At 41.8% G+C, this 27,620-nt stretch overlaps 1 protein-coding gene and 1 long non-coding RNA gene across 7 annotated transcripts in view; one reads left to right on the top strand and one right to left on the bottom strand.

Annotated features, from left to right (window-relative positions):
- The window catches only part of cacna2d2a (calcium channel, voltage-dependent, alpha 2/delta subunit 2a), a 904,752-nt gene that overhangs the window by 452,583 nt on the left and 424,549 nt on the right, over nt 1-27,620 (bottom strand). For all 6 annotated transcript variants that reach the window (XM_073072600.1, XM_073072591.1, XM_073072592.1 and 3 more), the window contains exon 4: nt 13,000-13,059. In XM_073072600.1, the coding sequence (XP_072928701.1) occupies nt 13,000-13,059 (60 nt within the window). The remainder of the gene's footprint in view (nt 1-12,999; nt 13,060-27,620) is intronic.
- LOC140741972 (uncharacterized) lies at nt 212-17,314 on the top strand. The gene is made up of 3 exons (XR_012102181.1): nt 212-306; nt 10,976-11,037; nt 16,820-17,314. It is a non-coding gene; the product is annotated as an uncharacterized lncRNA (long non-coding RNA).

Raw genomic sequence — 27,620 nt, 5'->3', positions numbered from 1 at the left:
AAGGAAGCTTTCTACTTTGTCCTTTGGGAAATGCGTGGTCCACATCCCAGAGGGAGACAAAGTGACCTTGCTGTACAACTTTAGTGCTAGGATGAGAAAGGGTGTAACCCTCTTTGCAAAGTGTGTTTGGTAAAGAAGGGAAAGGGAAGGCTCAATTCCACTGTGACAGAGCTTGGAATATAACCTTGTCATAACCAATTCTGTTCCATCAGAAAGGTAACACAGGACCTCACCACCTCTCCAGGTTAGATCCAAGCAAAGGTGTCTGCATCACCTGTGCCATGGAGACTGCTACACAGCAAGAATGTGAGACAACCAATAACGAATGTTGGGGTGTCTGTTTGCAAGCAGTGAGAAATGAGGTCCATGATTTATTGACAATTTTATTAGGGGGGGGAATGAGAATTCCAGAGAGGTGTGTGTGCATTAGCTGAGAAGGCATTGTTTAGAATCAGAGATCTTTTAAGGTCAGTGGGGGGAGTGCTTTTAGGGGTGAGAAGAGTGAGGGTTGGGAGAGTGCTTGTTGGGCTTGGGGAGGGCAGAGATCCACCTGTGACACCAGGGTTTGGAAGTGCTTCTGGGGGCTGAGGTGAGTAAGGTTTCTGACCTGGTTTTAAATTTTATTTTTGAGCAGATCTCCCCATGCAACATTTTTCACAACTTCGTGGTCAATTCAGTGATAAAAATAATGGCATAATTTATGTTATTGGGTTATTAGCCAAATGATCAGCACACTGCTCACCTTTTCCTACAGACCTAAGGTGATACATTGTAGTGTTACAGATGCCAGATGCATTAGCTCCAATGATGAATCAGAATCAGATTTATTACCACTGACTTGCATGATGCGAAATTTATTTTGCATCAGCAGTACAGTGCAATGAAACAAGATAATAAAATAAATCAATCGTGGAAAAATGAAAATAGAGGTACAGTATTATCGTGGATTGGACTATTCAGAAATCTAATGGTGCGGGGGGGGGGGGGGAGGTTGAAGCCGTTTTTAAATGGTTGAATGTGGTTCTTCAGGCTCCTATACTTCCTCCCTGCTGAGAGTAATGACAAGAGAGCATGTCCAGATGTAGAGAGTCCTTAGTAATGGATGCCACCTTTTTGAGGCATTGCCTCTTGAAGATGTCCTTCATGGTTGGAGATGGAGTCTGTGATCTTGTATTTTGGAGGCTATTAAAGGCTGTGATATGATCAGTCAGAATGCTCTCTATCATACATCTACAGCAACTTACAAGACTCTTTGGTGACAAACCAAATCTTTTCAAACTCCTAATGAAGTACTGCTGCTGGCGTGCCTTCTTGATGCATCAAAGTGATAGGTAACTTGAGATGATGCATCTCATTTCAAATTGGGGTATTTGTTATCTTCTGATTCCATCAAACAGTAGAGTCTTATTGGTGCCAGGATTACTTTTAATAACCAGATCTCTGGCTTTCACTGTGGTTATTTTAGACCACATGTTGTCAAGCAATACAATATGTGTTTTTGACAAAGAATACCATGCATTGAGTCAGAGAGACACAAGTCATGAAAACAGGCACTTCAGCTTCAATTTGCATCTGAGGTAAAAATTTCCCAATGCTTAGCAAAGATGCTGGTTTTGTCTCTGGAAACTTAAGTGACATCAGATGCAAACAGGAATGTGAACAGTTGCTTATGAACTGCTGCTGTGACTCTGCACATATTTTACAACCCTCCTTGTTATTGTGCAGTGTTTGAAAATGGTGTCAAAGTATCTGCAGTCAGCAAACTTGCTAGATTTGATGGATAGGCATCTTAAGTGCATAAATAAATGGATCACCAAACAATGCAGGAGCTGTAGGAACATAAAAAATCTACAGAAAGTGGTGGGTATAGTGCAAATCAATCACAGACAAAGCCCTCACCACCATTGAGCATGTCTACAAGGAGAGCTGCCACAGGAAAGCAGCACCCATCAACAAGAATCCCAACCACTTGAGTTTTACTCTCTTCTCGCTCCTACCATTGAACAGGAGGTACAAGAGCCTTTGGTCCCACACCACTAGGTTCAGGAACAGTTATTACCTCTCAGCCATCAGGTTCCTGAAGCACGGGGGATAACTTCACTCACCACAACACTGAACTGGCTCTACAGCCTATGGACTCACTTTCAAGGACTCAGTAGTACTTATTTATTCATTTGTTTCTACAATGTGTCTTTTTCATATTGGTTGTTTGTCTGGCTTTGTTCATGTATAGTTTTTCACAAATTCTATTGAAATTCTTTATTTTCCTGTAAATGTCTGTAAGAAAATGAATCTCATGGTAGTATACGGTGATATACACAGTGACATATACTATATGTACTTGATAATAAATTTACTTCGATTTGAACATTCAAAATGGTTTCCCACAAGTTGAACCCACAGAAACAGTTTATTGTGATTTTGGAAGCTTGAAACATAACTGAGAAGTATGGAAATGCTCAGAAAGTCAAACAGCATCCAAGTGGAGAAACAGGTTTAACATTTCAGAATGATAATTGTTCATAAGAACTAGGAAAAATTGGAATTAACCATAGAGTTATTCATTTTGAATACAGCAATCTGGAGGACTGGAAAATTATAAATGTCACTTCACTCTTCCAGAACAGAGGGTGGCAAAAGAGAGGGAATCGTAGGCCAGTTAGCCAGATCTCAGTGGTTGGGAAGATGTTGGAGCTTATGATGAAGTTTTGAAGAACTTGGAGACACATGCCAAAATAGGCCAAAGTCAGCATGGTTACCTTAAGAGGAAAATTTGCCTGACTTATCTGTTGGAATTCTTTGAGAAAATAACAGGCACAAAAGACAAAGGGAAATCAGTGGATATTGTTTATTTTGGATTTTCAGAAGGCCTTTGACAAGTTGCCATACATGAGGCTGCTCATAAATAAGAGTCCATGATATTATAGAAAGATACTAGCATAGATAGAAGATTGGCTGACTAGCAGAAAATAAAGATTGGGAATAAAGAGGGTCTTTTCTGTTTGGCTGTTGGTGGCTTGGGGTGTTCCACAGGGGCTGGAGTTAGAACTGCTTCTTTTCACGTTATAGGTCTATGATTTGGATGGCTTTGTGACTAAGTCTGCATATGATACAAAGGTAGGTGGCAACTTGATTTCCACCTGAGGATAGGTGGAAGGGCTGGTAGCACTGAGGAAGCGGGGGTCTGCAGAAGGACTTAGACAGATTGAGGGAACAGACAAAGAAGTGGCAAATAGAATACGCTATAGGGAAATGTATGGTCATGCACTTTAGTAGAAGGAATAAAGGCATGGATTATTTTCTAAATGGGGAGAAAATTAAAAAATCAGAGGTGCAAATGGTCTTGAGAGTCCCTGTACAGGATTCCTTAAAGATTACCTTGTAGGTTGAGTTGGTAGTTAAAAAAGGCAAATGCAATGTGAGCATTTATTTTGTGAGATCAAGAATACAAAAGCCAGGATGCAATGCTGAGACTTTATAAAGCACTGGTGAGGCCTCACTTGGAATATTGTGAGCAGTTTTGGGCCCCTTAGAAAGGATGTGCTGACATTAGAGAGGGCGCAGAGGTGGTTTACGAGAATGATCCCAGGAATGAGAAATAGATAGATACTTTATTGGTCCCAAAGGAAACGACAGTATCACAGTAGCATTACAAGTGTACAAATATACAAATACTAGAAGAGAAGTAAGAAGAATAAAGAATAAATTACCTTAAAAATAAGGTAAGGAAAGGGTTAACAATGAGGTATGTCTGCTGGCTCTGGGACAGTACACGCTGGAGTTTAGAGAATGGGGTGGGGTAGCTCATTGAAACCTATCGAATATTGAAAGGCCTAGGTAGAAGGGATGTGGAGAGGATGTTTCCTATAGTAGGGGAGTCCAGGACCAGAGAACACAGACTCAGAATAGAGGGGCATCCATTTAGAACAGAGATGAGGAAAAGTTCCCTCAGCCAGAGGGTGGTGAATCACAGATGCCTGTGCAGGCCATGTCATTGGGTATATTTAAGGCAGAGGGTGATAGGCTTTTAACTAGGGCACCAAAGGATCAGGGGAGAAGGCAGGAGAGTGGGTTTAAGAAGGATAATAAATCAGCAAGGATGGAATGGCGGTGTGGACTCAATGGCTGAATTCTGCTCCTATGTCTTATAGTCTTACTTTTAAGGCAAAAGAAATGTGTGATGGAAATAGAAACAAAAAGAAAAGTCAGTGTGAGGCAGGAGAAATTAAAGTTGGGATGAAGTGTGGGCACACAGGACAGAATGACCAACATGATACAAAGTTAGAAAATACTCTAAATGTTGGTCTCTGAAATTGTTGAACTCCATGAAGGCTTGATCTATGAGATGAGACAATGAGGTGCTGTTGGGAAGGGGATGGACAACTTGGATCTTGGGGCCATTCTTGCAGACTGAATGAAGATATTCTGCAAAGTGGTCACCCAATTTATGTATGAGCATTGAATGTGGTTCGATAATGTGGAAGAATGGTAAATGTCTGCTTCAGAAAGACAGAGCAGGGATGGTGGAAAGTGGGAAGGGAGGAAATGTTGCATCTGCCACAGGTGTGTGGGAAGATACTTGGAACTCTGCATATGGATCTGGTAACCCCATTACAAGAAGCATGTGAAGGTTAATGAGAGCATTCAAAGAGGTTTGCAGGATAATGCCCACATTAGAGGGTATAAGAATAGATTGGACAAATCTCTCTGAGTCTGCTGAAGAAGGTGGGATCCAGTGTCTGTAAATCCACGAGTCCACTGGAGACTGGAAGTTGAAGAAGGTGGCCTGTTCTGGGTTTAGAAGAGTATGTGTGTGTGGTGGGGTGGGGGGGGGGGGGAGAGGGAGGAATTGGGTTTGTTTCGTTATTGCATTCTTTCTTGTTGTGTTTTGTTGGATTTGTGTTGTTCTACCAAACATTGTGAGCATGTTATATCGGTGCTGGAATGCGAGTCAACACTAGGGGCTGCCCCCAGCACATTCTTCACACATTTCACTGTAGAATGAAAAAAATGTATGTTGGATCACTGGAGTGAGGGGAGACCTGATGGAAGTTTATGAGGCATAAGTAAGGTAGATGGTCAGTATTGTTATCAGCATAGAAATACAGTGCAAGAGGACATAGTTTAAAGTGAGAGGTGGAATGTTTAAAGGAGATGTGTGGAGTAAATTCTTTACTTAAAGAGTGGTGGGTGGTTGTATTGTGTTGTCAGTGTTGGTGCTGGGAGCAGATAGATCGAGGTGTTCATGAGCCTTTTAGACAAACAGGTGAATATACAGGAAATGGAGGGGTGGTGATCATGTGCAGACAGAAGAGATTAGCTTGATTTGGCATCATGCTCAGAATAGACGTTGTACCCTTGTTGTTGTGCTGTGTAGTATGTTTAATGACACAGGAGGGTGGGCCAGAATGTATTGGAGAGAATGGTCGCTGTGCAGTGCTGACAGAGGACGGAAGGAGAAGTTGTGTCAGCTCGTGCCATTACTCTGGAAGTGCTGGAAATTACAGAGGCTGACTATGGAGTTTGTGGAGCAGAGAGACATGCACTTTCCTAGTCCTGTTTGAACAGCGATGGGGCAAAATGAGAACTACAGGAAATAGGTTGGCCTTACGTATCTAGACACTGTTAACTTTCCATCTGATTCTCAATAAAAAAACTCTCTTTGCAGCTCCGCACACTGGTTGAACAAATCTGAGGAATAAATTAAGATACAAGTTCGGAATGTGATGACATGTTCTCCATTTGCTTCGATGAGTGCTGCTCCAATAGCTCAGGTCATCTACTTCAATGTAGCCATTTGACTGGCTTCCATCATATAACCATATAACAATTACGGCATGGAAACAGGCCATCTCTGCACTTCTAGTCCTTGCCGAATGCTTACTCTCACCTAGTCCCACTGACCCACACTCAGCCCATAATCCTCCATTCCTTTCCTGTCCATATACCTATCCAATTTTACTTTAAATGACAATACCAAACCTGCCTCTACCACTTCTACTGGAAGCTTGTTCCACACAGCTACCACTCTGAGTAAAGAAATTCCCTCTTGTGTTACCCTTAAACTTTTGCCCCCTAACTCTCAACTCACGTCCTCTTGTTTGAATCTCCCCTACTCTCAATGGAAAAAGCCTATCCATGTCAACTCTATCTATCCACCTCATAATTTTAAATACCACTATCAAGTCCCCCCTCAACCTTCTACGCTCCAAAGAATAAAGACCTAACTTGTTCAACTTTTCCCTGTAACTTAGGTGCTGAAACCCAGGTAACATTCTAGTAAATCTTCTCTGTACTCTCTCTATTTTGTTGACATCTTTCCTATAATTCGGTAAATAGAACTGTACACAATACTCCAAATTCAGCCTTACCAATGCCTTGTACAATTTTAACATTACATCCCAACTCATACTCAATGCTCTGATTTGTAAAGGCCAACATACCAGAAGCTTTCTTCACCACCCTATCCACATGAGATTCCACCTTCAGGGAACTATGCACCATTATTCCTAGATCACTCAGTTCTACTGCATTCCTCAATGCCCTACCATTTACCATGTATGTCCTATTTGGATTATTCCTACCAAAATGTAGCACCTCACACTTATCAGCATTAAACTCCATCTGCCATCGTTCAGCCCACTCTTCTAACTGGCCTAAATCTCTCTGCAAACTTTGAAAACCTACTTCATTATCCACAACGCCACCTATCTTAGTATCATCTGCATACTTACTAATCCAATTTACCACCCCATCATCCAGATCATTAACGTATATGACAAACAACATTGGACCCAGTACAGATCCCTGAGGCACACCACTAGTCACCGGCCTCCAACCTGACAAACAGTTATCCACCACTACTCTCTGGCATCTCCCATCCAGCCACTGTTGAATCCATTTTACTACTTCAATATTAATACCTAACGATTGAACCTTCCGTGTGGAACCTTGTCAAAGGCCTTACTGAAGTCCATATAGACAACATCCACTGCTTTTACCCTCATCAACTTTCCTCGTAACCTCTTCAAAAAATTCAGTAAGATTTGTGAAACATGACCTTCCACACACAAATCCATGTTGACTGTTCCTAATCAGACCCTGTCTATCCAGATAATTATATATACCATCTCAACCATGGTAAACCTCCACTCCCCCACCAGCAGTGCACCATCTACAAGATGCACAGCCATTCCTTGTCCAGCCTACTCTAGTAGCACTTCCCAAACCAGTGACCTCTGCAACCAAGACAAACAGGGACCACAGGTCAATCAAGTTGCACATAACCCTGATCTGCAAATATATCACTGGTCCTTCCTCACAGTCCGGTCTAAATCCAGAAACTCCCTATCCATGAGGGCGCCGTTCAATGCCAGAACTGCAGTGCTTTCTGGTGCCACCACCAATAAAAGGGGAGGGGTTTGATAGTGGCCTTGATAGCGATCGGAGTAAGTAAGTTGGAGTGGGGTGATAATACTGGCCTTGAGAGCTCATTCAATCTTCTGCATTTAGCATAGCATTCCACAATTTAAGAAAATCAGCATTGCCATTTTATTTATGACTGTATGGTTAGGCACAGCTCCAATGCCATATTCAAGTTTGCTGATGACACCACTGTTGTAGGCTGAATCAGCATATAGGAGGGAGATTGAAAATCTGTCTGAGTGGTGTCATAACAACAGCCTCGCACTCAATGTCAGCAAGACCAAGAAGCTGATTATTGACTTCAGGAGGAGGAAACCAGAGGACCAGGAGCCAGACCTCACTGGAGGGTCAGCAGCTTTAATCCCTCAGTGTAATCATTTCAGAGAACCTGTCCTGGGCCCAGCATGTATGTGCAATTACAAAGAAAGCACAGCAGCACCTCTACTTGTAGAGATTCAGCATGACAACTAAAAGTTTGACAAACTTCTATAGAAGCATCGGTGGCAGTGGAAGGCAGGTGGATCACCACCAAATGCAGTGAGTTCTTTCTCCTTATGTGGGTTTTTTTTCTTATTTTTAAAACCATACAAGAGAGATAGGGTCTAGTGGAGCGGCCATCATCAGAGTGGGCGCTGGAGTCAGAGTGGGAACTTGGAGGCTTTGACTCAAGAGGCTGAGGCCAAAGAAACAGATGAGGGGTAGATTTTTCCTTTTGTTTTTGCTGATTTGGTCTTGTTTGCCCATAATACAGTGCAGGCTGGGTGGCAGATATAGAAGTGGAATGCTCCTCCTGTATTATGTGAGAATTCAGAGAACCTGATGGTCTCCTTGCAGCCAACTCCAGCTCTTGAAAGACTGCATTAAGGAGCTGGAGTTGGATGAACTAAGGATCATCCGAGAGGCAGAGCAATTGATAGATAAGACTTTTGAGCAGGTGATTACACCCAGAGTGCAGAACTTAGGGAGTAGATAGGTGAACAACGAGAGAGGTAAGGGAGAAAGAAGTCAGTAGTGCAGGGTCCCCCTGGGCCCATTCCCCTCAGCAATTGGTATACCCCTCTGGATACTGATGAGGGGTTGAACTATCTGGGCAAGGCAACAGCAGCCTGACCAACAGCACTAATGTGATAAAACACATTGATGAAGGTAGAGCAGTAGATGTAGTGTATATGGATTTCAGCAAGGCATTTGATAAGGTGCCCCATGCAAAGTTCATTCAGAAAGTAAGGAGGCATGGGATCCAAGGAGACCTTGCTTTGTGGATCCAGAATTGGTTTTCCCACAGAAAGCAAAGGGTGGATGTAGATGATTCGTATTCTGCTTGGAGGGCAATGACCAGTGGTGTTCTGCGTGGATCTGTTCTGGGACCCCTCCTCTTTATGAGTTTTATAAATGATGAAGAAGTAGAAGTGGGGGGTGGGGTTAGTAAGTTTGCTGATGACACAAAAGTTGGGGGTGTTGTGGATAGTGTGAAGGGCTGTTAGAGGTTACATTGGGACAATGATAGAATGCAGAACTGGGCTGAGAAGTGACAGATGGAGTTCAGCCCAGATAAGTGTGAAGTAGTTCATTTCAGTAGATCAGGTTTGAAGATAGAATATAATATTAATGGTAAAAGTTGGGGGGTGTTGTGGCAGTGTGGAGGATCAGTGAGATCTTGGAGTCCGTGTCCATAGGACACTCAAAGCTACTGCGCAGAGTGACAGTGTTGTTAAGAAGGTGTATGATGTATTGGCTTTCATCAACCATGGGATTGAATTCAAGAGCTGTGAGGTAATGTTACAGCTATATAAGACCTTAAGTTAGACCCCACTGGGAGTACTGTGTTCAGTTCTGGTCATCTCACTACAGGAAGGATGTAGATACTACAGAAAGCATGCAGAGGAGATTTACAAGGATGTTGCCTGGATTGGAGAGTGTGCCTTATGAGAATACGTTGAATGAACTTAGCCTTTTCTTCTTGGAGCGATGGAGGATGAAAGGTGACCTGATAGAGGTGTGTAAGATGATGAGAGGCATTGATTGTGTGGACAGCCAGAGGCTTTTTCCCAAGACTGAAGTGGCTAACACAAGGGGTCCTAGTTTTAAGGTGCTTGGAAGTAGGTACAGGGGGTACAGTAGGTACCCCTGTCTGGGGTACAATTTTCAGAAAGTGGTGGGTACATGGAAAGCACAGCCAGCGACGGTGGTGGAGGCAGTTACCATAGGATATTTTAAGAAACTCTTAGATACCTACATGGAGCTTAGTAAAATAGAGGGCTCTGCGCTAGGGAAATTCTAGGCAGTTTCTAGAGTAGGTTACATGGTCGGCACAACATAGTGGGCAAAGCCCTGTAATGTACTGTAGATCTCTTTGCTCTATATATAGTGCAGAGTACATTGACTGGATGTATCACAGCCTGATATGGAAATACCAAGGCCCTTAGATGGGAAATTCTACAAAAAGTAGTAGATTGGGCCCAGTTCATCACGGGTAAAGTCCTTCCAACTATTGAACATATCTACATGAAACACAGTCACAGGAAGCAGCATCTATCAGCAGGGGTTCCCACAACCCAGGACATGCTCTCTTAGAGTCACAAAGTCATAGAGAAGTACAGCACAGAAACAGGCTCTTTGGCTCTTGTCACTGCCATTAGGAAGGAGGTACAGGGGCCTGAGAACTCACACCACCCTCAACCATCAGGCTCTTGAGCCAAAGGCCATAATTTCACTTGCCCCATTGTTGAAATGTTCCCACAACCAAGGAATTCACTTTCACGCACTCTTCATCTCATGTTTTCAATATTTGTTGATTATTTATTTATTGTTACTATTTCTTACTTTTTGTATTTGCACAGTTTGGTGGCTTTTGCACTCTGGTTGAACACCCAAGTTGGATGGTCATCCATTGGTTCTGTCATGGTTATTATTCTATAGATTTATTGAGTATGCCTGTAAGAAAATGAATCTCAGAGATGTACATGGTGACATATATGTACTTCGATAATAAACTTACTCTGAACTTTAGTTTCATTACCATCCTTTTTCACCTGGCACCATCCACTCATTTGCCCTTCAAGCCCTTCTGCCCTCCTTCCTCTGACTTGCTTTCTATGCTCTCCTCCCCATCCCACCTTACATTGCACCTTCAAAACTATCCACCTCTCATCTTTTTCCAGTTTCGATCTAAGGTCAACAACTAGAAACATTCATTTTGTTTCTCTCTGATGCTGTTCAGCAGTTCCACTATGTCCTTTTTTTGTTCCAGTGCCATTTTGTCAAGTTTCTCATCTTGGTAGAATGTATTCCTGCAGATTTTTTGTCTCAGTCCCTATCTCCACTTGCTGTGCCCACATTTGGTCTCTCCATATATTCATCCTTATACTCTTCATCCTTAAACACTCCACAAAAAATCAAAAAACTGTAAAACTAGCTATCTGATAATGCTGTTTTTATTTCAGGTGTCTAGGAACTCTTAATGTCAGGCAACATCTTTGGAAAAAGAAACATATTTAAGATGAAGGGACTTTGATTTAAAATGTTAACCCTTTTCTTCTCTCACCCACAGGACATGACCCATTTGTTTGGTTTTCAGATCCCTTCTGCAGAAATACCGGTGCTTTGCCCAAGGTGCCATTTTAATATCTAAACAGTTTTACTCTGAATGTACATTATTCTTTGTTCATTTTATGAACTTGCATTGTTTGCTGTGCATATTCCTGACTTAAAACTGTTCACTGCTACATACTGCACAACGATCTCCATGCATGGAAATACATTGTACTAGAATTCTCATAAAGATTTGGTACTTGGCTTTTTAGAACATAAACATTACAGCACACGATGTTGTGCCAACCTTTTAATCTACTCTAAAATCAATCTCTCCCTTTTATCAAACTTTTTGATAGAGTAAATAAAATTTTACTGAACCCATCCCTTTGTAAATTGAGCAATATATGATACATGTGCATGCTCATGTAACATACTGAGTGTGATATTTGGTGGGTTTGATTGTCATCTTCATAACTTTGTTAGACAATGTTAAATGAAGTTACAGGTTTGCGAATCACCTCTAAGGGATGACAGCATCAACTGGTACCTGTCTTTTTAATAGTGGAAAGACCTAGAGATGCAGATACATAGTTCTCTGACACAGGCAGACGGAGTGGTGAAGGAGGCAGTGGCACACACGCCATTAATGGTCAGTACCACTGAGTACAGGATTGGTACATTATGCTGCAGCCGTAAGTTGTTGAGTCAACACCTGGAGTATCGTGCGCAGTTCCGTTTGTCCAGCTTTAGGAATGACATCATTAAGTTGGAAAAGATGCAGGAAAATTTCACCAGTATTTTACTGGGACTGGAGGTCTTGAGTTAAAAGGAGATGCTGGATAGGCTGGGACTGTTTTCCTTGGACCATAAGAGGCTAAGGAGTGTAGGTAAGTTGGATGATTAGAGTAGGGGAGACTAAAAATAAAGAACATAGACATAAAGTAAGAGGGGAAAGATTTATAAGGAATCTGAGAGGAGGCTGGAATATATATGGAACAAGCTACTGGAGGAAGCTGTAGAGGTGGGTGCAGTTACAATGTTGGGCGGGTACATCAACAAGAAAGGTTATGGTCAAATTCAGACAAATGGGACTAGTTTGTAAACACAAAGTGCACTGTAGACACCCTTCGTCAGGACCCTCGACCCGAAACGTTGACTGCTTCTTTCAACGGATGCTGCTCGACCCGCTGAGTTCATCCAGCTTTTTTGTACGCCTTGATGGGACTAGTTTGTATAGTCCTCTGGGTCAGCATGGATGAGCTGGGCTGAAGGGCCTGTTTCCATGAAAAATAACACTACGGAACAATTTAAAAGGCTTGAAGGGGATTAGCAAAGTTCAGTGACTATTGTAATGTGAGTTTTATTAACAGTAAGTTAATACTAATCGGAAGCTGTTGGTAACAAGCGGCTGGTTCCGGGGTCAGCAGGGTCTTTACTCCCGGTATGCATTGTATATCGTTCCTCCACCCAGGCCGCACGAGGTACCTGGAAGCCTCTGTATTGTAAATATCATTTGCCATCCTAGATAAAGATGCTCTTTTGGCCTTCAAGTTGTCGAGTGGTCTTTTTGTAAAGTAGAAGTTACCACAGTGACAGTAATCATTTGGCGCAATCATTGATCCCAGATCACTGAAGTACAATGTGCATTTGATATTTATACAGAAACACCTCAGATTTCTAGTTTTTCCACACAAGAAATTTTTGTGGCTCCCAGTCTCTGTGTAGTAAACAGAGTGATGATCTACAGCTTCACAGAAAACGATTGACCCTTAAAGCAACAATTTCAACTGACAAATGCCAACAAGCACTGGGGAACATGAAAAATGCCAGGAAACACTGGAAGTCACCACATGTTCTCAGAACAAATGAGCCATTTCATTCTCACTATAGATCTATTGCACCATGTTTGTTCCTGGTTCCATGTAATATCACTGCACTGTAACAATATCTTCACATCCAAGCAAACCTCTCAGGTGTGAGGGAGGAGAGAGCCCCTTGGGTGAATGAGAGGATACACTTCCTCTATTGCAACAGTCATACCTTAATATCATCTTGCCAACGATGCTCCTTCTGAAACTGCTCTGCAGCCTTGGCCAGTCTCTGGAGGAAAACAGAAATAGGAATTAGAGAGTATGCTGCAGGGAAACAGAAACTCCAGACACTCAGAGGGATAATGACAAACAAGGCAATTCCAGAGCAAAGCCTTGCCACAACAAGTGGGCACTCCATCTACAAAGATAAACTGAAAATAAGGATGGTCTCATGTTGATATCCTGAAATATTTTAGACAACCCTGTTACCTAAAGACCAAGTCCTCAAAGTTTCCATGCAAGTTGAAAGGGTGGTTATGAAGGCCTGTGGTGTGTTGGCGTTCATTAGTCATGAGATGTGAGGTAATTTACAACTCTATAAATCTCTGGTTAGACTATACGGAGTAGCTATGTTTAGTTCTCGTTGCTTTGTTATACTTGGATATGTGGGAGGGAGGGCAGAAGAGAGTTACCATGTCCTCTACACTCTGTTGTCTGGAATATAGGACATGTCTTATGAAGAGCGGTTGAATAAACTAGGGCTTGTTTCTTTGGAGCGAAGGAGGATGGAGTTGACTTGATAAAACGTTACAAGATTATAAGAATGATAGACAGAGGTGTATAAGATCATAAGAAGCATCTTTTTCTAAGGGTACAAATGGCTAATTCCAGAGGGCATCCTTCAAGGTGAGCTGAGGAAAGATGAGGGGAGATTACAGTGGCAGGCTTTTTACACAAAAGTGGCAGGGTGCCAGGGATGGTGGTTGAGGCTGAGACATTAGGGGCAATTAAGAGACTCTTGGGTACATGGATGAATGAAAAATGAATGATTATGGGGTGTGTAGGAGGGAAAGGTTAGACTGATGATGGAGGAGGTTTATATAGGACAGCACAACGTTGTGGGCCAAAGGACTGTACTGTATTGTGCTGTTCTATGGTCTATATTAAAGCAACAAGTTGGGGACATACTTTGCCAAAGAGCCAACAGAAACATTGAAATAGCAGCAACAAGTCACTCAGTGAGAGCCCTTCCATACTGTGTGCCAAATCCACTGTCCCATGGGACCTCTGATCCACAGATCCCAACTTTCTGTGCAACTCAGCCTTGAATATAGTGATAAGTTGGTTGGCAAGTGTACAAGATACAGTGAGAAACTTTATTTTGCATGTCATCCAGAAAGATTTCATTATAGTGGTGTTGAGGCAATCTAAAGGAAAACAACAAAATACGGAGTTACACAGTTATACAGTTCCACAATCACAATATACAGAGTTACACAGAAAGTGCAACACAACCAGAGAATAGGGTGCAAGGCCATGGCCAGGTATATTGTGAGATCAACAGCTCATTCAATAATCTTATAGTAGTAGTGTGGGGTCTTTGATTGTGTTGGTTGCTTTACAGAGGCAGAGAGAAGTGTCCATGGTTTCCATGATGTGCTGAGCTGCATCAATGTGCTTAATGACAGAATTATCACTGCTCTCTGAGGTACAAAATGTCTGCATAAAGCTCAGCTTTCAATGACCAACCTGGGCCACATCTCCACCCTCTCAGCATATACCTTACCCTCAAAGTTTTCAATGAGTCCTCCTCTTCCTATTCCAAACTCCCAAGATCAAAGGGCACATCAGACATTACCATCTGTTTTGGCCCTCTCACAATACAGTAAAACTACAGTGAAATGTCAGGTCAGCAGAGAAGGACATTGGCTGCATTTGTCCTGTGTGTCCAGGACAAAGAAGTGGGTAGGAACATCATTTACATTCACCAACTATCCTGCACGCTGCCTATTCCAAAGGCTCCTTTCTGGAAAGTGCTATAAGGCTAGGAAAATAAAAACTTCAGGCCATTTTAAAAGTTTCTTCTCCAAGTTAATCTGATCAACCAGTCTAGTTAGCCTATCACTGCATTTCACTGTAAACAATGTAAGCCACTGTTCATAATGCCACTTACATTGTAAATACATGCTGGCATGTATGTATTTAAGCACATTCTATTCCATATCCATCCTTTAACCCCTGATGTTATTTTTATATGATTCTTTGTTTTTTATAATTGTTGAATGTTGTTTTTGTCGCATGTTGCACTCTGACCAACACAGCAAATTCCTAATACATGCAAATGTAGCTGGTGAATAAAGTTAATCCTTGAGAATGTCTCTTCAGGGGACAACATCCTCACCCTGGGTAAAAACAGGAAATGCAAGGTTGTGAAAAAGAAAACAGATTTAATGTCTCAACTGTAGGACACTGCTGGAACGCTCATCCTCAGAGTTAGTCTGGGGAACTGAAACTGCACCATGTCCGAGATGGGGATATGGGGGGGGGGGGGGGGGAGTCTCAAATGCAACCAGCAATCCAAATATGGTGTCATTAAATCCTCAGCAGGATCTTGTTATTCCAGCGCATGTACAGTACTGTAAAGGCCAACGTCTCCTTTTGCCTTTCTCGCTGCCTGCTGTGCCTGCATAATCACTTTATGAGAATGAAAGCACCCAGATCCCTCTGTGCACCAGTGTATTCTGGTGTCCTATTCTTTCTCCCAAAGGGGTCACCTCACAATTAACACATTGTGCCACCTTCTTACCCCTTTGCTTAGCATTCTCGTGTCCTCCTCACAACTCACTTTCCCCATTTGATCTCGAGTATCGGATAAAGTGATCTATTCAAAGTCAAGTTCCTATTCGATGTTGACATGCCGAGTTATGCCTTCCTTAATGATGGATTCTGGTATTCTTGCAGACAAATGATGTCAGGCTAACTCTGTTCAGACAACTATATCCTCATCCTGCCAGAGGCATTTAAATCAGCAGGATGCAAAATCTGGAGAATTTAGAAATAGCATAGCAAATGCCCCCACCACGTCTGCAGACACCTCCTTTCCGGTTCAAACAGAATTTTACTACTGTTCTTTAGTGATATCTTTTGGATTCCTTACAGTTCTCAGACCCACAGTCCCCCTCCATTCTTTACATTTTCTGCAGATAACAAGAGTTTGGGTCATTTCTTTTAGTTTCTGTCATATGTTTGCCTGACGTTGTCTTTGTAAGATCTACATTAACTTTTATTCTCAAATACTTTCTCCCCCTGTCATTGTGTCAAACAGTTGTTGTGATGTGTCTAGTGTGGTGGTGTAGTGGGTAGACGGATAGATGCCATCATTCTTCAGTGCTTTCATTTGGGGCAAGATGGTAGTGCAGCGGTTAGTGTAACACTATTACTGCACCAGTGACCCAGATTCAATTTCACTGTCTGTAAGGAATATCTACATTTTCCCATGACAGCATGGGTTTCCTCCCTCATTCCAAAGACATAGGGGCTAGTAGGTTAATTGGTCACATGGGTGGTGAAGTTTGCTTGGCCAGAACAGCCAGTTACCGTCCAGTATCTCCAAATTAATAAAATAAATAAAATTGTTGTTTCCAGTAGAACTCCAATTCCTCAAGCATGCATTCCTGGCAAATCTATGGGTTTCTTCTTTTAATGTAATATTCGGCCAAACTCCCGTACTTACATGGAAAACTTTCGTTACCAGAATGAGTCCTTGATGAGAATTTTGAATTCTCATTTCTTATCTACTGACAAACCTTTTATACAACTTCTGCATGCTCCCTTCAGTTTAATTTAAGTTCAAGGCTCTAGTCTGGACTGATCTATACCTCTTTCTCTTAAACTGCACACAGCGATCACTTTCTGACAGAACACAGAAGTATTGCTACAGAGAAGGGAGGCGGAGCGAAATTAAAATGGTGCTAAATGGCGACACCTTAGCTTGCATCTTCAGAAACAGCTTTATTTCTATCTTTAATATCTTTATTTTTCCCTTTCAGGGTCCTTTTGAAGATCCTGATCTGGAGTTACACGCTGACTTCGGTCCTTTGCAGGAATGGGACCTGGTCTCAGGGTTTCAGGACCAGCCGATGTTCAGCACGCCAAGGGTTCAGCCTGAGAGTCTGGCTCGGATTCGGAAGCCTAGGATCTCGGGGCTCTGGAGACGGCCGGATCGAGGGTCGGTGTCACGGCAGCAGACCTGTGTGTCATCGGGGGAGTTGGAAAATCCACTGGTGTGTGCCTGAAGACCTGGGATCTTTGTGATCTTCAGGCACAGAGCTCAAAAAAGCGAGATAACAGACTTTTAACATTGTAAACCAGCAAGTTGTTTGTTATGTCTCCGTGCTCACTTGGAAAATGGAGACACCTCCTTCTCCCTTATTAGGGAGATGCTGGGTGAAACACTAAGTCTTTGGGATAACTGCAAGTCTATGTCCTTGCTATTACTTTCTCACGCTTGAGTGCTCAGTAGCGGTGCCAATGCTTGCTTTTGTTTTGCCGGTGGGGGGAGAGAGATTGTTGCTCGCTGCCACTTACACGCTGGGGGGGGGGGGAGGTCTTCAGGGTTCTTATGTTTAACTGCCGTTCATCCTTTGCGGCACTTCTCTGACTTAGTGGATGTTTGTGAAGAAAAAGCGTTTCAGGATATATATAGTATACAGTTCTCTGACATTAAATTGGACGTTTGAACCTTTGAACTTTACAGAGTTCTGGTGAGACTGGATCTACAGAGTGTTAGATCCAACTGTTAAATTGTTATTTTCTTTGTAGTTTAACAACTCACTCTCTGCTTGATTCATTTTCTATGACTCTTATATCACATAACATTTTAAAATGCTTCCTAGTGACCACAGTATGTACAAACGTTTGTATATACAAGTTCAGTATAGCCCTTAGTGGTATTATTGGTATAATTCCGTAAAGTTCTGGAAGCTTCCCTTGGTGCAGCATTACATGAAAAAGAACTTTCTCATTGGTTAACTCTTACTTTGAACGGAATTTTCCTTACCTGTGCAGCAAAAGAGCTGCATCACGAGGCAGTACTATCTTAGTTCTCTCTCTCTTCAACTAGTAGACCTCTATCTTTCAACCTTTCTCTTTGTTCTATTAACACTTACTAAAATGATTGTTAAGTAACAATTTTTGTGCCTCTTTCCTGACTTCTCAATAAGCCTTGGATTAAAATGTCAGAATCCAACAACTGGCATAGTCGGTGAGCATGGTGGTGAAGTTTAAGAACTTGGAACATTTGCAATCTAAGTGAATTCAATGCTCAAGAAAAGGGGTAAAAACATCCTCTGTTCTCATTTATCTGAGAGAACATTTTTTCTACCTTCAATACATCAGAAAGAAGTAGGATTGAGAAACCACTGCGTTGCGATTTTGAAAACTGATCTGTAAAAATAAATGCAAACCAGAAGAGTACGGATTAAATATGAAAGCCAGTGGAGCATCAAAAAAAACTTGTACAGGCGGCAGTGTACAGATTAAAAAAAAATTAAATTCATGCAGGCCAATAGATTGCATAAGAAAACAGAAGTATATGCAACCTTGCGGAGCACGAAAAAAATTAAATCTGGGTTGCAGAACAACCTATTAAAATTTTGGCTGCAAACTATTAATAGCTTGAGATCACAGTCAAAGTAATATAAAGTGTATATGAATTAAGATTGAATAAAAATAATGGACAAAGCTGTGAAACCTACTATGAGCACTTAGTACATCTCAGTTTGATAAAAATTAATGAAAATATCTGCACAAAAAATACCAACAATGTTAAGTTTACTAAAGAATAAGAAGGCATGTGATAAAATTCAGAGAATCATTGAGGGAAATAAAAATCTGAAATGGCTACTAGGGAATTAGAGGTAAGTCCACATAGTCGACTTGATCAAATGTGCGAGTAAATGAAAGAGTTAACGGAGTGAGTAAATACTTTTACTAATCGATTGGGAAAGAAATGCAAAACTTGCGATAAACTACAAAAACGGTATTATAGACAAAGTAAAGAGTAAAAGGAATAAATCTCTGTATTAACCGAATGAGCAAAAAAATTACAGTAATCAAATTGAAATACATTTTACGGAACTCAGAAGCAAACCAAAATAATATGGAAAAATTGAACAGGAACTTCAAGTGGACAGTCCTGCTAGTGATGCTACCAGTGATGTTTCTTCTAAAGCATCACCCTGGAAAATACCTTCTACATTTAACAGTCTCCTAAGACCACACCACCTTCTGAATTCCGAAGAATCACAGTTAAGTTGGACTGTCCTCCTAGACAATGATACTATCTTAACTCTGAAGACCTACAGGATAGACATGACATGTACTCTACAGCATCCCCTAGTGACTCACGTAAGCATGACAGTGATGTAACAGATTGACAGCAATGTCACAGCTTGCTCCAATAAAGACTAAGGACGTGAAGACACATATGACTGAAGATGAAACCACAGATAATCAATATATTGCCAAGATAGTGGCAGATCCATCAACTATTGCTCAACCACTCAACAATCCGCTAAAGGCTATAGCGGCTCAGGCGACCCTTAATGAGGAACAACTGAAAGCCATTCAAACTTTATCAGGGGGCATTGTGTACAGCACCAGCATTAGGAATCCCCGATACAGAAAGCCCTTTTGCCCTGTATGTCAATGAGAATCATGGCTACATGATGTCAGTCTTAACTCAAGAACATGGAGACTGACAGCGTCTTGTTGGTTATTACTCTGCCAAAGGTCTGTACACTGATGGCCCCTTGATTATTGGCAGAGAAATTCGAATGGCTGGATGGACCATTGTCTCTGGGACTGATATCAGGAAGCATGGCTCCTGGTTCCGCTGCACAACAGGCAGAACCAAAGACCTAATTGGAGACATTTAGTTGGCAGAAGGGAAATCAGCTAATATCTACACTGATTCTCGTTATGCTTTCAGAGTTCTTCATGACTTTGGAAACTTATGGAGATAAAAAGGATTTCTTATGGCTGTAAGAATCCCAAACAAGAATGGCTAACTAGTACATGAACTTACAACAGCGTCAGAAGTTGTTGAATTAAACTGTAAAAGCCACTCCAAAATGATTACAATGGAAAGCAGTGGAAATACATTTGTGGATGAAATTGCAAAATGGGCAGCATGGGAAGGAGTATAAAAAATAATAATACTGAGAACGTCTGTAGTGAAACTAGAATTATGGAAACAAACTCTGTATCATAGGAGAGCATACGTGATATATGAGGGATGCAAGCTCAATGCTCTGGCCAGGTAAAATAGATCTGGTTGGAAAATGGTCGAAGCTAAACAGTGATGGAGCACTAGTCATAGATGAGTAGCTCCAACTATGTTGCTGCCTTATGTGGCACAGCAGGCACATTCCCGAGGACACTTTGGAATGGACAAAATGATCAATAGATTCTCCCAGTAGTGGTGGAATCCAAAGTTCATAGGATAAGCTTGACAAATGTTTGAAAGATGCATGACATGCTAGAAAACAAATCCTGGAAAAGCTACCACAATTAAGTGCTCTTGCCCCACCTGGTCTATTTTCACACTTACTAGTGGACTACATTTCTTTGCCATGTGTCAGGATACTCAGATGCACTGGTAACAGTGGACAAGTTTTCAGGATGGGTGGAAGTTATTCCAGCAAAGAAAGCTACCACCACACACTCAGCAAAAACTCTGATCAAGGATGTGTTCCTAGATGGGGATTGCCATGTCACATCGACTCTGACCAAGCAGCACACGTCACTGCGAGTGTTCACCAGAAATTATGTTGACTGATGTGCACCAAATGGTCTTTTCATTGTCCACATCACCCAGAGTCACCAGGACAAGTTGAATGAATGAATCAATGGCTGACTAAGTCTCATGAGGAAGGTGTACCATGGCCTATGCCCCTTCCTATGGTCTTATGTAGCATCAGAGCAACCCCAACAGAAAAACTAAACTAAGTCCATTCGAGGTGGTAACAGGGCATCCTATGCCACTGCCCTCGATTTCAAGGAGGCTGATATACATATTATGGTGGTAGGTTAATTAACCCAAGCTGTCCAGTCTGCATCGCAACAGGTTTCTGCTGCTTGCAGTAATCCATTGGAAGGATGGCACACCAGGTTCTTGGTGCGTGGGTGCTGACCAAGAAACCACTGGGATCTTGGTGGGAAGGTCCTTTTCAAACATTATGTACTTTTTGTGCAGAAGTGAAGCTTAGATCTCCCACATAGTGGGTTAGGATCTTGTTATTTAGGAAATGTTTCCCTGCTATGAGTCATACACACACCTTAGCTTTACCTCCTGAGTCTCGGGGTAAATGAGACAATTAAGAAGGAGGTCATTTTGCATCAATTTTATTTTCATTTTATGGCATTGGAAGGAGTATTAGAAAGATTAAAAATGAAACTGCTGTTGCCTTGGGAAAAGTAACAACAGAAATAGTCACCTTGCGTCAGATGGTCCTTCAAAGTCGGATAGCGTTAGATCTTCTCTTGACAGTTAAGAGGGGAATGTGTGCAGCTATAGGCAAGGAGTGTTGTACTTACGTACATACCTGACAAGTCTGAGGACATAATGAATTTGGCTTAATCATATCCCTAAAGAAGCAGCTAAAATAGATCAAGCTGATGGATGGGCTTTTTTTGGATTGGATTCATTTAAGTCTGGAATCTGGAGCTACTCAACATTACCACCCACTCCCAACAGCTCTAGTAAATCTGCCTGCAAGAATATTGGTTTCCCTCAGATTCAAGTTCAACCTATCCCTTTTGTACAGGTCCCACCTGCCCTAGAAATCTGAATCCCTGCCCCCGATCCAATTCTTCAGCCACACATTTATCTGCCACCTCATTCTATACCTAACCTCACAGGCAGCTATCCTAAGATTAACTACCCTTGAGGTCCTGTTCTCATCTTTCTTCCTAACTCCCTGAATGCTGTTTTCAGGACCTTCTCCCTATGTTGTTGGTACCAATATGTATTAGATATTCCATTCAAATTCATAGATAAGAGTTAACCAATGAGAAATATCTTCATTCAAGTAATGCAGCACCAAGGGAAGTTTCTAGAACTTTTCAGAATCTTACCAATATAACTACCAGGCGACAGACTGAACTTGCATATACATACTGTGGCCACTAGGAAACATATTAAACTGTTACCTGCAGATAAGAACTACATAAAATATAAGCAGATTGATTAATTGTTAAACTGCAAAGAAACAGTTGGATCCAACAATCTCGCACTTTGATTCTAAATTCAGAGGCAGAAAAACTTGTGATATCTACCTATGTTAAGTATAAACTAATCAAACATCATCTGTGTTAGAAAATATTGAAGGATATACATTTTTCAAAGTATTCATAAGATTATGTCATGATTTGGTATATTAGTAGGCACTCTTGCTCAAGTTTGAATAATTCTATTAATAATCACCTTTAAACAAATAAAAAGACGTATCTTGTGATAAGGCATATTACTATGAATTATATGGTTTCCACCCACATCCCAAAGACAACCAGGGTGGGCACTGTAAATTCTGTGTGCTATGCAGGTAGATTGAAGAAATTGGGAGGAGATGCTGGGATTAGTGGAAGATTAGTGGGTGCTTGATGGCTAGTACAGATTCACTGGACCACAGAGCCTGTTTTGTTGCTGTGTGGCTCTAAATAAAAAGTTCTCAATGTCAATTCCTGTAATGAAGATAGTGCCTAATTAGGAAACCGTGAACTATGCTCCTTACAACATAGAACATTGGGAGGCAATCTTACTGAAACATGTAGTGAAATATAGTGTAACAAAAATGGTGGCATTATAGACAGTTACTAAGGTTGCCAAGGCATATAGTAGGGACTTAGATCAGTTGTAGATACAGGCAGAGAAACAACAAATTGGATTTAATCGGGCAAGTATGAGGTGTTACACTTTGACAGGTCAAATGTAAGATCTTTAAGAGCACTGGGGTACAGAGGGATCTTGTGGTCCAAATGCACGCAGGAAAGATGTGGGGGCTTCCAAGAGGATGCAGAAGTTGTTCTCCAGGATGCTGCTTGGTTAGCTATAAGGAGTGCGCAAGCAGACTTGGGTTGTTTTCTCTGGACTTTTGGAGGCTGAGGGGAGAGCTTATAAAAGTATATTACTTATGAGAGCAATAGATAGGGTAGGTGGACAGAATCTTTCTCCCCAGGGTAGAAGTGTCAAATACTGTGTGGATGCTGAGAGCATGTTCCCATCTGAGGGAAGTGTGGAAGGAAGTGCCATTGTTTCAGAATGAGGGCTCGCCATCTGAGAATACGATGATGGAGGGAGACTTCTTCTCCAAAAGGGTGATGAATCTTTGGAATTCTCTGAAGGCAGGGACACTAAATCCATTGAAAGATGGGACAGATATTTGACAATGGACAATGGCAAATAGGTGGGAAAGTGGAGTTGAAGGAATGATCTCAAGGACTTAGTGTCCTGCTCCTGTTCCGAGTCTTTGCACTTGTATTTTCATGTATGTTGATTCTGTACTCATGCAAAGAGTTGTTTTCTTCAATTGGAGAATATTTACAGTTTTTGAACAGTACAGGCCCTTTGGCCCATGATGTTGTGCCAACCTTTTAATCTACTCTAAGACTAATATACCTTTTGCCTCCTAGTTAGGCACACGGATGATAGAAAAATGGAGAGCTGTCTAAGTTTCTTAAATGTCCCTAATTTATCTGCTTCTACCATCATCCCTGGCAGTGTGTTTCATCCACTCACCATGCTCTGTGTAAAAAAAACTTTGAAGTCTCCCTCCATCATCGTATTCTCAGATGGCGAGCCCTCATTCTGAAACAATGGCACTTCCTTCCACACTTCCCTCAGATGGGAACATGCTCTCAGCATCCACACTTCCACACAGTATTATTTCCTCCTTAAAAATCACTTTAAAATTGTGCTCCTTGGTATTAGCCATTTCTGTCTTGGGGAAGGCGTCTCTGGCTATCCATTTGATCTATGCCTCATCATCTTAAACACCTCTAACAAGTCACCTCTCATCCTCCTTTGCTCTGAAGTAAAAAGGTCGAGCTCCCTGAACCATTCTTCAGAAGACATGCTCTCTAGTCTAGGCAGCCTGCAAGTAAATCTCCTTGGCACCCTCTCTAAAGCTTCCTGATCCTTTCTATAATGAGGCAACCAGAACTGAACTCAATATTCCAAGTGTGGTCTAATCAGGATTTTACAGAGCTCCAATATTACCACGTGGCTCAATCCCCTGTCGAAGGAAGGCCAACACAACATATGACTTCTTAACAACCTTATCAACTTGCACAGCAACTTTGAGGGATCTACGGACATGGACAACAAGATCCCTCTGTTTCTCCACACTGCTAAGAAACTTGCCATTAACCCTGTTTACTGCCTTCAAATTTCATCTTCCAAATGACTTACATTTTTCTGGGTTGAACTCCATCTGCCACTTCTCAGTCAAGTTTAGAATCCAGTCACTGTCCTGTTGCAACCTACAACAGAGCTCCATACTGTCCACAATTGCACCAACCTTCATGCACATTTTAATTGCAAAGATGACCAAAGTAAAGTATGAAGAACAAGCAATACCAAAAAAGTAATGGCCTTTGAAAATGAGATTATATTCAGACTGATTTTTCCTCTGCTGCAGACGCTGTCAGGTACTACATGAAATTTATGGAAAGAGAGAAACATATGGGAATAAATGGAAGACTGCAAAATAGCAAGATGGGTAAGCCGCTGCAAGGAATGGGTACCATATTATCTGATGAATGAGAGAAGTGCTCATGAGTATGAGGGAAGATCTCTCCAGGTGCTGCAGCTGTAGCCAGGTTGGTGGCACAGAGTTTGTCTCAGAGCTCAATGGGTATGGGAGAAATCAGGCAGGGCTGTAGTGATGGGAGACTTGACAGTGATGGGGACAGACAGAAATCAGCTCCTGGCTGCAGAAGTGACACCAGGATGCAGTGTTGTCTCCTAGCCTCAGGGATGTTTCAGAACGGATGCAGATTGTTCTCAAGAGGGAGGCTGAACAGACAGAGGTCGTAGTGCACATTGTACCAATAATGTAGATAGGAAAAGGGATGAGATCCCAAGCAATGTATATAGGGGGTTAGGAGAGAAACTAAAAGAGCAGGACTTCAAAGGTAGTAATCTCTTGATTACTCCCAGTACTATGTGCTATTGAGGATACAGATAGAAAGTCAGCTCACATGAATGTGTAGCTGAGAAACTGCTGCAGGAGCAGGGGTGCTAGTTTTTGGATCTTCTGGAACAAGGAGACCTGTACAAGGGAGAAGGGTTGCACCTGAACTGGAGGAGGACTAATATCTTGGCTGGGAGATTTGCTGGTGCTGCACAGGAGGGTTAAGTTAGAGGTGCAGAAGGTGGAGCCCTGAGCCAGAGAGTACATAATGAGAAATCAGAATAATACTGTAGTCAATGTAGAGAAGAGCACAGTTAAAGGAACAAAAAGACCATTGGTTCAAATTGCATTTATTACAAACGTACCATCCAAGAGACTTGACAGGTCCGGTGGACGAACTCAACGTATGGATTGGCTTTGGGGGTGGGATATCATAGCCGTAACAGAAATATGGGTGAAGGGAAGGCGGAATATGCAGCTCAGGATACAAAGTGTGACAGAGGTGTGGGTAAGAAAGGAGGAGGAGTTGCTTTCTTAATGAAATGTGACATAACTATCCTTAGAAAGGATCTTTTTGGGGGATCATCTAGTAAGGATAAGAAGGGGAGAGCTTATAAATAGAAAAGGGATGGTTACTCTGATGGGCTTGTATTGCAGGTTCCCCAATAGTCAGTGGGAATTAGAAGAGCAGATATGGAGAGATTCAGGCATAGGGCAGTGAGGAACATTTTTCATGCATACAATAGAATAGAGTCAGAATTAGAATCAATATTATTATCACTGTCTTACATGACATGAGATCTGTTGCATTAGGCAATAATAGATATAAGGGTATAACACTACTGTAAATCACAAAATATATAAAGAAGTAGTGGGTTTATGAAATGTGTTCCCAGAGGAACTGGTAGAGGCAGGTACACTAATAATCTGTAAAAGATATTTTGACCAGTTCATGCATAGGAAATGTTGGATGAATATGGGATAAACACAGCCATATGTTTTGTATAACCCCAAAAAGCATTTATTTTAAACTTGATACTTCTTTTTCCAAGCACTTTAGAAAAAAACTACAGCACAATACAGGCCCTGCGGCCCACAATGTTCTGCCGAACATGTACTTACTTTAGAAATTACCTAGGGTTACCCATAGCCCTCTATTTTTCTAAGCTCCATGTACCTATCCAGGAGTCTCTTAAAAGACCCTATTGTATCTGCCTCCACCACTGCCACCGGCAGCCCATTCCACGCACTCACCACTCTCTGCATAAAAAACTTACCCCTGACATCTCCTCTGTATCTGCTTCCAAGCACCGTAAAACTATGCCCTCTCATGATAGCCATTTCAGCCCTGGGAAAAAGCTTCTGACTATCTACACGATCAATGCCTCTCATCATTTTGAATACCTCTATCGTCACCTCTCATCTTCGTTGCTCCAAGGAGAAAAGGCCAAGTTCACTCAACCTATTCTCATAAGGCATGCTCCCCAATCCAGGCAACATCCTTGTAAATCTAGATGCCAACAGTATCCATGAAGATAAATTCAAATGCGATTTTTTAATAGCGGCTTTGGAATCACAAAAAAGTTTAGGCATATTGTTTATTCCTAAGAGGATGGTCCCAGTGGCATTGTCCAGCAAACATCCAATACTCTCTAAAACAAATGGTTTGCCTTGGCCGAAGTGTATTAGAGAGGTCAGGAATCTTGGCCAGGATAGATATACTCATCACAGAGGAGACTAAAAGGAGCCTTGCCTGTGCTATAGAATTCAGCTTCTGCAAGTGTCTGTATATTAAAAGATCCATTATGTTTCCTACAGCATCACCATTATGGTAATTGTCTTATAATGACGGAGTTGGCAATTCACCCATTGGGTCGAAGCTGAATTTAAGCATCTCCTTTCTCATCTCCTCTCCCATCTTTTTATTTCCCCATTGCCAACAAATCAAGATGCCCTAATCCTTTCTAATTCATTCAACACTTGCAAAAACTAGGGGAAAGCTCACAGAGGCCAATTAACCTTCTAAGTAAGTTTTTGGGATGTGGGGGGCGGGGGGGGGGGGGAGAACTGGAACAGAGGGGAAACTCATTCTGTTAAATTTTCCATGGACATGACTGGATCCTTGGAGCTGTGACTACTGTGCCATCATGTTAGTCAGTTATTTCTTACTATGAGCAAATTATACGAAGTTTCAGAGTGGCTAAGTACAGCTCCAACACCATGTAGAAGTTTGCTGATGACACCACTGCTGTAGGCTGTGTCAAAGGGGGTGATGAATCAGCATACAGGAGGGAGACTGAAAATTTGACTGAGTGGTATAATAACAACAATCTCTCACTCAATGTCAATGAGACCAAGGAACTGATTGTAGAGTTTAGGAGAGGGAAACCAGAGGTCCATGAACCAGTACTCATTGGAGGATCAGAGGTAGAGAGGCTCAGTAACTTTAAATTCCTCGGTGTCACCATCTCAAAGGACCTGTCCTGGACCCATCATATAAATATTATTGTGAAGAAAGCATGACAGCGCCTCTACTTCCTCAGGAGACTGCCGAGATTTGGCATGTCATCAAAAAACCTTGACAAACTTCTATAGTTGTGTGGTGGAAAGTGTATCAACTGGCCTGGTATGACCAACGCCTCTGAGCAGAAAACCT

This window comes from Hemitrygon akajei, chromosome 19 (assembly GCF_048418815.1).
Source record: "Hemitrygon akajei chromosome 19, sHemAka1.3, whole genome shotgun sequence".
Taxonomy (NCBI): Eukaryota; Metazoa; Chordata; class Chondrichthyes; order Myliobatiformes; family Dasyatidae; genus Hemitrygon; species Hemitrygon akajei.
This window is presented reverse-complemented; position numbering and strand designations above follow the sequence as displayed.